Source organism: Drosophila novamexicana, unplaced genomic scaffold (assembly GCF_003285875.2).
Source record: "Drosophila novamexicana strain 15010-1031.04,08,12 unplaced genomic scaffold, DnovRS2.1 tig00000817-arrow-arrow-pilon, whole genome shotgun sequence".
In the NCBI taxonomy this organism is placed as follows: domain Eukaryota; kingdom Metazoa; phylum Arthropoda; class Insecta; order Diptera; family Drosophilidae; genus Drosophila; species Drosophila novamexicana.
In genome coordinates, this window is record NW_020824827.1 from 675,733 (window position 1) to 689,515 (window position 13,783).

Consider the following 13,783-nt stretch of genomic DNA (forward strand, 5'->3'; position numbering starts at 1 on the left):
TATTTGCTGCTAAGAATGGCAAGCTGATCGAATTGTTGCAATTGGCCAAGTTATTTATTCATATATATCTGAAGCTGTGCTGTCCATTGAAGCGTTGACATTTTAATTAACAGGTGTATAAGATTAATGTATAGCCAGGTATATAGTTTGTGCCACAGCACGTGTTGTTTTCACTTTTCTGCCTGGCTGCGTCTTGCAGGCCAACTCGATGCCAACTGCCGCCTGCACTTGACACTATGATTCTATATAAGTGTCCAAGCCGAAGACGTCGCTGTCGACGCCGGGAAAGTGTGCCCAATCTAATCAGCCAGCTGCTGCACTTTGGGGCATGCTAATTGCCGACTCTGAACTTGCAACACACACAATTGCCGCAGCTAATTGGCGCACTGACAGACTCTTGCTGGGGCCCAACTTCAGCTGTAATAGCTGCCTGCCACGGCTTTGCTATTTATTGCGCCTTTTTGCTGCGCCTAAAAGCACGCAAGTTGCATGCAACAGCGTGTGCTTTCAGGCGCCTTGTTGCATGCCGCCAAATGTGTTGCCTGCTTTTGAGCACTATGACAGCTGCCGCTGCCAATTTTTGCAGCTGCTTGTTGCATACTCTTAAGCGGCAATTGTAATCGATTTCGTGCCCCAGCCCCAGCATGTGTTTTGTTTTCTTAGAGCCAGAAGCAAGCCGCGCTCCTACCTGTGCCCGCCTCAGTCTAGCTGGTTTCGTCCTTAAGTGCCAGATAGTGCCAGCTGCCACATCTTTTCGGTTGGGCTTAAATTGGTTACGTGCTTTACCATGCCAAACTTGTGATTAGCGCAATCTTTTTTCTCATATTTTATATCTAAGTGGCTGTAATTTGAGGGAGCATATCTAAGAAAGGCTGGCATATTGAATATTTATAAGGGTAAAAAACTTCATAAAATAAAATAAGATTCTCCTCCTTCTGAAGAAACTACTGAAACACTACACTACGCTTAGGCATGAGAAATTGACGTAGGATTATTTTTTACCTGGAAAGAAGTATATTAGTTTTGTGCAATGCTTTCCTCTCTATTCCACAGTCCATCTATTCGTAAATCCTTTATAGCGGACACTTTTATCGCTAAACACTCTGAATTTCAAACTCTTTTCTGAGTTAGAGGCATAAAAATATATGCACCACGCCCACTTCAAAACTATATCCATGTTTTCTAAAGTTACAGCTAAGAAAACAATTGTCTCACTTGACTTAGATTTGTGGGAACAAACCTGACTTAATACTTATGACAATTTTACGTACCAAACCGAACTTCTTATAATAAATAAGATTTCTTATCACGATGACGATGACAATGCTGTCCAGCTAAAATAGTATACCAGGTCCAACATAAGATTAAAGTAGCAATACTTTTTGAGAGTACCAAAATAAAACAAGTAAGAGGTTCTAGTCGGGAGCTTCCGACTAGGGGATACCCTGAACTCTCTTCTTCCAACATCTAATGAATATATATATTCTATTTTAGAAGCTATATGTCAAGTTTGGAGACTCTAACTCTTATTATTTACCAAAATTGACCAAAAAACAGAATATCGATATCGATTTTTATCGATTGCTTGGAAATGGAGTAAGTTAATATCGATTATCGGAAACAAACTCGATCTGCGCGGGCACTAGGAGCACCTACATCTACAATTTCAAGTCTCTAGCTCTTATGAGCTTTGAGATCCTTGCGTTCACACATACGGACAGACAGACAGACGGACATGGCTAGATCGACTCGGCTATTGATGCTGATCAAGAATATATATACTTTATGGGGTCGGAGATGCTTCCTTCTGCCTGTTACATACATTTGGATTTTGCACAAATACAATATACCCTTATACCCACTTTTAATGGGTTCACGGTATAAAAAGTGTGCAATAGTTATAGAATTATATTATTGTCTGGATGGGCGCTCGATTCCTAAACTATTAGCCCACTTGCTATTCAAGCGCCTGTAGCATAATAAATTATTGTAAGTCTTTTTATCGACCTGCTTTTAATTGAGCTGAGACGAAAGCAAGTCTCTTAAAAAATGTTACCATCAATTTTTAAATGCCTATTCTAAACGGATTGAATAACATTTTGGCTTATTCCACTCTTCTCTCTCAATCAAAATTTGGATTTCTATTTGATATAAGCGAGTCGGCTGAAATGAATATATTTCTCTTCGTTAAGAGCTGGTCACGATGAATCATCAAAAAATCAAGATATGCTTACCTTCCTGATAGTATTTCATTGTCAAGGCTGGCAGTGCAATCATCATGGGGCAAGCCCGATGGATCCATTTAAGACTTTAATGTGTTTATTTAAATTTTTATTGCCACTCACCGAATTGTATTTTGAAGCGTTTAAAACATGTCACGCCTCCCGTACAGCCCGCCCGGCATGAAGTTTGAACAATTTGCCGACCGCTTGTTGAACAACAATTTGACTATTTGACCAGAGCCGTAAATTAATTTATTTTAATAGATGAATCGCAGCGCATAGAAAACAATAACGAACAATAGAAACGAGTGTAGTTTGGTTTTGATTTTTTATAATTTTTATGGCTGGCCAATCGAATTGACAGCCGGGGATTGAGATCAGTTGCATGCATTTAGTTCGATTGTTGTTCAACCGAATTTGATGCGTATGCGTGAGCGTGTGTGTGTGTGTGTGTAAATGAGATGCAAATAAATTCGGCCAGAACTAGTTTAGGATCCACACTTCCTAAGCGGACACTAATGCAAATAATAAATATACTTTCCGAGCGGACAACATTCATAACCAGCTACAGAGACCTTTCCAGAGGCCAACTCTCAGGTATGTATAATTGTTTGGGCATGTTTATTGTATATGTATGTGTGAGTCTGTGCTTCAGCTAACTAGCTAGTTAATTTGTTTTGGCTTTAATATTTGTTGTTCTTGGCCAGATTGCGGTTGGTTTGATTCGCAGAGACAGCTGGGAGGCGGCGTCTGCTCATAAATTGAAGGCGTTTTGCTTAATTCGAATTAGTTTTTCGCCTGCTCTGACAGCGTTCGGTGCGTTATGAAAGTGAGTTAGCCTTTTGGGAAGGATCAAGGACTAAGTTCCTTCCACAGTCATGCATCCACACACACACACACACAAACACACACTAAATCTATCTCTTTCGTGCAGCTGTTTGTGTGTCTATTCGTTGTGGTCGCCACATTGGCATCTGCCCAGGCAGGATTCTTGGGTCTGCTTGGCAAGGGCGGCGGCGGCGGCGGCGGCTACGGTGGTGGCTATAGCGGCGGCTACAGCGGTGGCTACAGTGGTGGCTACGGCGGCGGCGGCTACGGCGGTGGCGGCTACGGTGGTGGCGGCTACGGCGGCGGCGGCTATGGCGGCGGCGGTGGCGTCCAAGTCATCAAGATAATCGACGGTGGACACGGTGGTGGCGGCTATGGCGGCGGTTATGGCGGTGGCTACAGCGGCGGCTACGGCGGCGGCCATGGCGGCGGCTACGGCGGCGGCTACGGCGGCGGCTATGGTGGCGGCTACGGCGGCGGCCATGGCGGCCATGTTGATGTCTACAAGGTCATCACCACAACCAGCCACGGTGGCGGTTATGGCGGCGGCTACGGCGGCGGCTATGGCGGCAGCTACGGCGGCAGCTACGGCGGCGGCTACGGCGGCGGCTATGGTGGCTCCTCCGGCTGGTGGAAGAAGAAGTAAACGCCCGACTAACTGTAGAGTAACGTAAGAAGCCCGTAAAATAAAAACAAAAAAAAAAAAAATAATATGCTTACGTGTTTCAAACCTCTGGCAACAAAATAGCAAAGATTAAAGAGCATAAATCAATGCGTATACCCTGCCGTAACTCTAGACAAGGGTATAAAAAAGATTCGTTCATTTAAGAAGCTAGAAAGAGAAGTTGTAATATTTATAAGCGAATCGATTTGACCAACAGAAAAGTCTCTCTGAGAGAATATAAAAGTTGGTAACATCATTTTAAATGTATTGATTCTAGCAAACTCTGGAACTCAAAATAGAAACAACTACTTAAATATTTCAATATTTAGAGTCAGTTAAAAAGCTGGTAATTATCTATGGAAGTTTTTGGCTATTAAGATATCCAGTTATAAGAATTCGCATTAGATCTAAAACTAATATTTATATTATATTTTATATATATTTTTGGGAAATTAATTTTTAATGACCTGCATACATTGACGTACTACAATTTTTTTATTGTTTTTCGATACTTGCTCCCATTTTAATAAAATCGATTTATATTGATTTTGAAAGTTGACTCTTCAAGGATAACTCAGAGATTATAAAGGCTGGATACCCCGCACAAGTCTCTCGTATTTAAGGCTGTATTTCTCATAACTATAGTGGGGCAAGGGGGTAAAGAAGAAGCACATTAGCTAAAATAGAATATAGCTGAAATATTTAAACAACAGCTTTGTGCTGCCTTCAGGGTATCTCTCAGTCGGCTACTTCCGACTCTCTTAGTTATTTTTGTTTATTTTCTGTTCTTATAAACTATAAACAAAAATTCGCCATGTATCTATAGAGCTTTGTAGAGCTGTCACGAAAAATAGAGTGCAAAAAAAAAAATCGACAGGTTTAGATATGAGGGTTTCTTTATGACTAGGTATCTACCAGTCGAACACTCCCACGACTCGCCAGCAATAACTCTTTTGATTTGAATAACCTATTAATTTGATTTCAAAATGAAATAATCTTTCTTTCTATGCACGCATGCCAGCTATTTAGCAGAGATTTGAGAACCAAACCTGTATAAGGTAAAACCAGAATATTTAAAAAGTTGAAAAATTAAATTTGCCTTGTTTTCGGTTCGCTTAAGCAAACTTGATTTATAGCGCTGATATTATTATGTAAAGGTTACAGCAGCCCAACTAATAATTGGTAACGACAACCGAATTCGGGTTTTTGGCTAAAAGATGACTTGAACCTGGCTTTTCAAATACGGAAACCGTTTTGTAAAGTTGCCTCGCAGACTAAAAGTCGAGGTCGCCTTGAACTTGATTTAAATTTTGGGGATTTTTCAATAACTTGCCAAGTTGCTTCTGGCACCTTTCTATTCTGGCAACTACTTGACGTGTGTTTTGCTGAATCACCGCATAATTGGCATCAGCTGCTCGAACGAAGCGCATAATATTTATATTTAACATTCCAAAATAGTTTCCATCCAAATGGCGTGCATGTATCTTCGCCATTATCTCAACAATCCCCCGGGCAGGGGCAACAATAAACTACTGTCGTGAAATAAGCAGCAGCACATGTGTGTAGTGAAAACATCTAGGGAATCTCACCTACAACGTGGACATGTCTCAGGTGGACAGCGGTGGGGGCTGGGCCACAGCACGTCCTTGTACATGCGGACGGATGTGCGAGCTGTACGTGGCCGAGTTTGGGGACATATGGGGACATGCTGGCATTTGGTGCCAAGGTAGTCAAGGACACAGAGCCACAGGATGCCAGGAAGTGTATACATGTCGTTTGTTTTACTCAGATAAATCAGTATACAGGACTGGACTTTAAGTTGACCTTGTAGTCGAGAAATAAAATTGAGTCAGAGAAAATGTTTTATTTATAGAAATATATGTTATTGTCTTATTTTATTTTTATTTGTAATTGTTTTTAGTTATTTATTTATTTTTTTGTAACTTTTGTGTTTCTTGAAAAACTTTGCTGCTTACATGCGAGACACGCTTAGAGCTAGGAAATAAATAATGTTAATAAATTATTACACTAGACTACAGTTAGGCGAATTAAGATTAAAGTTAATCAAAAAATGTGCGCGTGAAAATGAGCTGGAAACGGGCGCAGAGCGTGGCTGGCTGCTTTAGACCAGAAGAAACAACAGTATGAATAAGTGAATAAGCGAGTGAGTGAGCGAGTGAATGAATGAATAATTGAAAAATAACAGGAACTGTGTGCAGTTAGAGATACATGGATAGATAGATGGATGGATAGATGAAGCGACAGCCAGATGCAGATACAAAGTTCAGACAGAAGTTCAACTGGATAGCAGTAAACGGGAAAACATAGAATAGAATAGGAACGGAACGGAACCGAGTGCGTCGCATTCTCATGTTACGTAAATCGATTTGTATTATGCAAATGGCAATGATTAAAATGGATGCACAACGTTACAGATACATTTGCAGCGATGTATCTGTAGGTGCAACTGTGCCTTGGCCAGCCATTAACCGTTGCAAACGCATCAACTTTAGTCGGGTGGAAAAAAAGGTGCAGCAGCAAGCATTTGGAAAATCTAATTACATTTTGCCAGCCTGCCCCTCAGCGCGCGTCTCTTCCGCTCTCTGCCTCTCTCCCTCTCTCTCTCTCTCTCTTTGTCTCTTTGCTCTGGTAATTTATCTACAAGATAAATGCAGCTTTGGAGCTATTAACTTTTGTGTGCATGTGTGTGTGTGTGGCGTCTATGTCTTGGACAGTGTTGGCTGCAACGGCGCTCCCAGCGGCTGCTGCTTCTGCTGCTGAGCTGCCTGCTGCTGGGCTGCCTGCTGCCTGCTGTGCGCACGATATGCCAGCTCCTGCGCCTCGGTGAGGGAGCGTCTGTCCCAGCCGCCGCCGCCACCGCCACCGCCGCCCGAGGACCAACCGCCGCCGCCACCGCCGCCGCCGCCGCCACCGCCCGAGGACCAGCCAGAGCTGCCGCCGGAGGATTTGCCAGACATCAGCTTCTTCAGGCCAATAATGCCAGCCAGGAGCAGCGCTATCTTGGAGATAATTAACGCCTTGCCCGCCAGTATATAGAGTGCGCCCATGGCAATTGGCAGCATGCCCATCAGCTTGGTGGCCATCATCATGGCCATCATCATGCCCATTTTCTTCATCTTGCCGCGGCCTGCAACAAAGTGAAGGCAATAAAGAAAACCGTTTGTTATACCGCTCGAGAGGAACTTGATGAAATTAAGATCTTAACTGACTTAACTCGAATGCCAGGCTTCGGTATGGGTGTGGAGTTGTCTACATTAAATATCCCTATTCCCATCTAAGTTGTATAAAAATAATAACTATAATACATTTTATAATAATAATAAATATAAAATAAATAGATAAAAGATATTAGGTACTAGCAGAATGCCAGCTCGAATCCAGGCTTAGGTACAGATATACCTAATTATATAAGCATAAAATACGATTATTTACTTGGTCGTCATTTTTCATTTATTGTTATTTCTCACACGCTTTCATACAAATTCCTTGTACTGTAAACAATGCGTTGGTTAAGCTTTCATGCTTGGCATTAAATTGTCAAGGGAGCAGCGCTGCGAGATGTTTTTCCTAGCTTTTCTTTTGGTGAAAGTGCACCCGAGTCTATTGCCAAAGTTACAAAGGCTGTGTGAGAATAAATTTCTTGACGTTTTTTTTATGTTTTTCTGTGTGTATTTTTTTGTTTTTTTTTTGTCCAACTTGTGTGGCTTTCGTTTTGGTGCAGTTGCTGCCGACGTGTCATCAGGGACACTTTTGGCGATTTCACTCGATGTGGTGAAAATCATATCAGCCTCAGCCAGCCAGTCTGGCTCAAGGGGTGTGCAAATTCAACCAAAAATCCAGGCAGCAAATAGTCAATAACAAGCTTGGAACTGATGCGATTGCAATTAACCAAAAATGGTGAGGCAATTGGGAAAGTGTTTGCCAAGTGGAAACAAGTATCGATTGAATATCTCGATTGAATATCTTGATCAATGTGTTCGAAAGTAAAAGAAGAAAAACATTCAGGCGCCGTGAAAGTAAGTTCACTTTTCATTACTGGAAATACTCAAAATGAGAAAGAAAAAAAAAAAATTACTGTAAAATATTTGCTGCTCTCGCTGCCAAATGCTTTGAGTGCTTCTGTCAAATTTGTAATTGATGCAAAGCATTCGCTTGCCAGCCAAGAAGTCGTTAACATGGCCCCAAGTGAAACCTGGCCAAGACACTTTCATTGCGTTTTACATTCGACATGGTCATGACATCTCAAAGCCCCCAACAAGCCTCGTCTCGTGCAAGCAGGGCATATAAGTATATTTAAGTGTACTTTGACTGCGGCGCTTTTCCTTTGAGTCATTTGTACCCAAGTGTGTTTCTATGGCATACATTGCTGCTTATATTCCTGACAGGCTTTTCACAATTAAAGCGCTTTCAACTTTTTTTTGTGTAGAAGCAGTTCAAATAAACTTTATATTCATAATTCTTTTGTTTTAACATGATTTGACTCTTATGTTATTTTAAATGTGGAATAGAATATTAAAAAACTTTGCTCTCCGAGTTTTCTACAGCTTCTCTTTGAAGACATCTTTTATTTTCTTGAGTGTATTTCTCATAGTATTTACCTTGATTTGCTTATGTGAGGCTTTTCTTTAACTAAATTGCTGATTTCTCGTATGGCTTTAGATTGAAGCAGTATTTGAAAAGCTCTTTATTCCATGAAAATTCGGAATATCTTCCAAAATGAAATATATTTCAAATGAAATAGAGGTTTATATACTTATATTCCTGTCATGCTAATATATTATAATCATGAATTGATATGAAATAAAACAAAACATGATTTTTGTGCCACGAACCAGCTAAATAAATATTTATAAAATGGAAAGATCGCCAAAAACCAACATATCTGATATTAAACTCATATGGAAACATTTATATATTTTCATATAAAGGAACACCATTTTTCAGCGCAAACTTGATAAAAACTACACCCAATCATATACGATTAAATATATTGGAATACACTTTCTTTAGAATTAAATAAATAAATAAATAGTTTGACAAATACTTTCTTTAGGATTTCTAATTAATAGCCTATCTTTCCCCAAGTATTCTTGGTTTCACTTTATTCAAAATGTTTTATGCTTTATCCATTAAAAAAAAAGTATCTTTAATAATATTCCAAGGAGTCTTCTGCAATCTGCTATATTTGGCATGAAGCTTGTGATATGTGCACATATTAAACTTCTACTTTTGACTTGCGATATGTGTACATAAGTATAAGGCATAAGCTCATAACTTTGCAACACTTTCAACATGTATTTCAATTTGAAATATTCGCAAAATTCATAAAAAGTCTTGCCTCAAATCAAAAGCCATATTAAACGGCTTTTACTGCAATTTCTCTTGTTTTCATTTTTTAAGAGCATTTACGTTTCGGCTTGTTTTGTTTTATTTTTTTTTTTTTATATGTTTTGTGCGGGTTAACACGAAATTCTGGCATGACAATTTTTCGTCATCGTTGTTGTTGTTGTTCTTGTTTAGGTTTATGGGTCATTGTAAGCTTGACGAACGAGTTTCGTGTCTTGTTGTGTGTGCGTGTGTGCACGAAAACAATTGCACATTTTCCTAAAGACAAGAATTTTCCACCGCAATCTCAGCGAACATGAGAAGGCCAGGAAGTGGGCCAAGCGGCTGCCAATGTCATTGTCAGCTATTCAATTAAGCCAAAGCCATATGCAATAAGAGGCGTTATGTATAACAAGCTGAGCCTGACTCTTGCCTCTAATAACCGCCAATTATGGCGCTCGCAAAATTATGTCACTGTCACGCGCAATGGCTAAATGCATTTAGCGGTGCATTTTGCAGCGTAACGTGACGGCAATTACGCTCAGGCGTAGCTGGGTGTGTGTGTATGTGTGTGTGGCACGCTTACCTTCCTCGAGTCCGCGTCCAATCTCATCGGAAGTCAATTTGGGGAAGCTGACCTGCAGCGAGTGTCCGTTGAAGAAGTAGCTCAGTCGTTCGATGAGCATGTTCGTCAGCTTGGCGTCGCGTTCACTGCCGGAACGCGCCAGCGAGGATTCCAGTTCGTTTTCGCTGTAGGCAGCCGGGCGTGGCGCCGCCTCGAGGCGGACGAGCTTAATGCCATCGGCGACGCTGATGGCATCGATGGGCGCTATACGATCTATGAACGCGATGGCCTTCTTCTTCAGGCATGGCACAAAGCCCGTCTCCGCCCGATTGCACTCATCGTAGACGCGGAGCAGGGTCCGTGCGCCCGCGTTCTGATTGGCGGGCACACTGCTCAGCTGCTCGGTGGCCGCATCGCAGCTGGGCCAGGCCAGGCACAGGCCCAGCAGGAGCAGCAGTTGCTTTTGCTTGAATGTCATTTTCATTTCACACACACGCACAGAATACACACACTCGCGTCCACGTAATCCTGCTCAACACTCTGCCAACACACGCGTCTGGTGCGTCTTTCGTACTAATCCTGGCCAGCTGATATCTGTGGGTTGCTTGGAGCGCGTCTCTTGCACTGCCGCCGCAAGTTTAAATCAAACTGATGGCCAGCCTTGGCGCGCTTTATTCTTTTATAGACCTTTCTTGCGGCTCGGCCGCGACTTGATTACAATTTGATTTTCTTCGTGCGGCGGGCATGCAGTTGAAGTTGGAGCGGGAGTCGACTTCGTTTGCGGCTCGTGTTTTCTTATACCCTGCTAATGGGCGAAAGTGGGTATTATGTTTTCGTGCAAACGTTTGTAATAGCCAGACAAGCGAGCATCTCTGATCCTGAGTATATATATTCTTGATCAAGACGTTGAGCCGATCTCCCTATTTAACCATGCTAGTGTGTCTGTCTCCCAATTCTTTTGTATAAAGCCTCGATCTCCGCATCAAAAAAAATCTATATACTATATATTAATATATACTATACGTTCGCCCATTTCTCAATTGGATGCCATATTCAAGGTCATCAATACACATCGGACAATAGTAATCGAAGTTAATCTAGGACGCCCTTACCATGGCTTTTCAGCTAAGTATATCTATAAAGGCAGCTTGGAGCTGGGCTCAGGGTACTTGCTAGTTGGGCATGCCCGACTAGAGCACTCTTACTTGTTTTCTTTGCAGTCTACTCAGTTTTCCGACAGCAACTGTTAATGTTGCTGTTGTTCAGTTGCTGCTGTTGCCGTGAGTATGTTGCTCTAATGATCATTGCGCCGGCAGCAGCAGCAGCAAAAACAGCAGCAACAGCTCTGGACTTGGTTTTTTTTTTATGCCCGACGCTTTCGTTGTTTATGGCCAAATATATTAGTTGAATTTGTTGCCTGGGTAGGTGTTTGGCTTTTGACCATTTTTAAACTGGCTGCCGTTTTGGTCGTCACTCTTGTTGCTGTTGCTGCTGTTGTCGACACTTTAATTTCAATTTGGCATTTGGCAATTTTCGCCTCGCATTTCCATTGCCATTGAACGTTGACCATAAAGAAAGTATTTATCAGCCACTAAGCACCTGCAATTTGCAGCTCAATTTTATTATGCAAATTTTCCGAAAAGGCCCATTTACAATCGGGCAACACCCAGAAACTATTAGAGAGTGTTTCCATCTGCCTGATGGCCAATGCAATCTAGGGCTTTCAGCTACCATGATATGCATCTATTAAAGCCGGGCCAAACGGCCATTGACTTGCGGCTGCTGTTGCTGCTCTTGCTGCCATAAAAGACAAATTGTTGTTGCCTGTATTTTATGCATGAGCCAGCATTTGTAGCTTGGCCATGTATCCGCTGTGCTGCTCATAGAACGTGCCACATGGAGTCGCACACACAGGCAGCCGAAAGGAAAGCTAGCTGCCACATAATTGTGGCTTTGCCTTGTCGTGGCAAGCAAAAAACTTTTCCCCAAAAAGACAAGCGGAAATATGTTTGAATATACATTTTCTGGATTCTTGTCCAGTGCTTTCGCCCAGTCAGCTGACATTGTGTAGCTTTATTTGGCAGCTGCTGCGTCAAAAAGGGATTTGCTCGCATGCCACTCAACTGAGGCAGCCCACCGCCCACCGACCACTGCCCACCTGTCTGCGTACCTGAGCCTCACCTTGGCTCATTTTCAACTAATAAAGTCGCAAATTTAGGCCGCACAGCGTCACCTGCTCAGATCCCAAAGACTAATGACTGTCGTGCCGGCTACTTGTTAACCGCAGAGATATTGCAACACAGTTGGGCAAGTGTGAGATTTCCCTCTTGCCAGTTGCCCGAACGAACGAACGCTTTGGAAAATGTTTTTCTGTCGCTTTCTGGGCCACTAATTTTTCGATTTTGGCTGCCGCAATTTCCACTTTATTTTACTTTCACTAAGGCGCACCTTAAGCCGGACACGGGCCAGGGCCAGGGCCACAGCCATGGCCAGACGCCTGCGATTTGCATGGATCGCTGCATATCATTATATATTCGGTTTGTTTGATCGCATTATGAGTATTTTTTATTGCTGACGAGTGAATATTGGTGAATGGCGCGCACTCAAAGTGCACATATTGCTCTCCCTAAGTAGGTTCACTAACCTCTTCTGCCCGGCTGCATATTGGAGTGGGATGCAGCACTTAATGGAAAAACTTCAATTGATTTTCGCCAGGGAAACAGACAAGCATTTGAATGTGAGGCTGTAGCAAAAATAACTTAAAGCACCAGACAGTCCTATTTGGTGTCAGTATTTCTTATACCCTGTTCCAATGTAAAGTTGACATAGAGTATATATAAGTGTTGCGCCAATGCAACAAATAACTTAAAAACCAACCAACTAACCAATTTCTTAGCGCAAAGTATGTTTTGCTCAAAAATATTTTCAGTACTCCATATGTATTGGTACATATAACACTCTAAATTATATTACCAGGCGTCGCGCGGGTCTAATAAATAACGTTGAAAATGCATTCATATAAAATATGAACATAAAATATGAATATAAATATGCTGCTAAAAAGGTGCTCAACTTGTGTACCTTGTTTGAAATATATTATTGATATTTTTTAAATTAGATAATAACTAATAAAACTAAAACATAGTTGAGTTGAACCAGCGACTTCTCGCTCGTTAGTCCAACGCTTGTACTCCCAAGCCAAGCAGTCTTATAGCTTGAAGCGTGCGAGGTACAATTCAATGTCTGTGCTGCATTTTATGAACTTTAATACAAGTGCTGCCTTTTTTTTAACTATAGGGTATATTTTAATCATATTTATTTACCTGGGGCATATCTAATAATAGTATTCATATGTGTAACCAAGTAGACTTGACAACAGGGCATCTCACAGTCTAGCACTCTGCTCTTTCGTATTTCCCACTTTGACAGCCGGGCACAAGCATTACATCTATTATGCACAAATTTCATGTTTGACACCTAATAAGCTCGCTTCTCAGCACAATTTATGCGCCGCATACTTTCTTGCCCAGCTCATGGATAATGCAGACCAACTAAAGACGTCAAACTGTCCATCACGGCATTGGGCATTACATTGCTTACAATGGGGCTTCCGACGAAGGCGAAGGTGTGCTTTGCTTTTTGTGCGGGTGCAGCTGCTTGCATGAGACATGTCCGCATCCGTGCTCCAACACGTCGTCCGACACGCTCGCACATGTAACCATATCCATATCTTATGCCTATATCTTGGCTGCTTAAGTGCACGCGAACCGAAACTTAATTGTCTGGAGTCAGAGTTGCTGTCGCCGTGGTTTCCACGGGCAAGGCCAAGCGGCAGCTCCAAGCCGCATTTCATTGTCTATTGGCCACGTCGCCATCCGCCAGCCGCCAGCCGCCAACCGGCAACCGCCAGCCATAATCCGGCATCTGCCTGTGACACGCCTTGCACTTTTCTTTCCAGAGTCAAGAGATTTTTCAGTGTTTTTCTGTGCCATTTTGTGGTCGAGGCCAAAACAAAGCAAAGTATGAAAAAGGAACAAGAGTGCTTTAATCGGCCGTGCCTGACTAGAAGATGACCTCTAACTTTTAAACTTTTTGAAAACTTCGGTACTTATAGCCCAACTTGTAGGGCTTAAATATAGCGTTTAAATGTGTGTATAT

At 42.1% G+C, this 13,783-nt stretch overlaps 1 protein-coding gene across 1 annotated transcript; it reads right to left on the reverse strand.

Annotated features, from left to right (window-relative positions):
* Positions 1-6,506: 6,506 nt before the first annotated feature.
* LOC115764190 lies at positions 6,507-12,112 on the reverse strand (the record flags this gene model as incomplete). Its single annotated transcript, XM_030707076.1, has 3 exons — positions 12,074-12,112; positions 9,647-10,085; positions 6,507-6,862 (listed from the first exon to the last, which is right to left on the reverse strand). Coding segments are annotated over exons 1-3 (834 nt in total), but the record flags the coding sequence as incomplete, so codon positions are not given.
* Between the last annotated feature and the right edge of the window lie 1,671 nt (positions 12,113-13,783).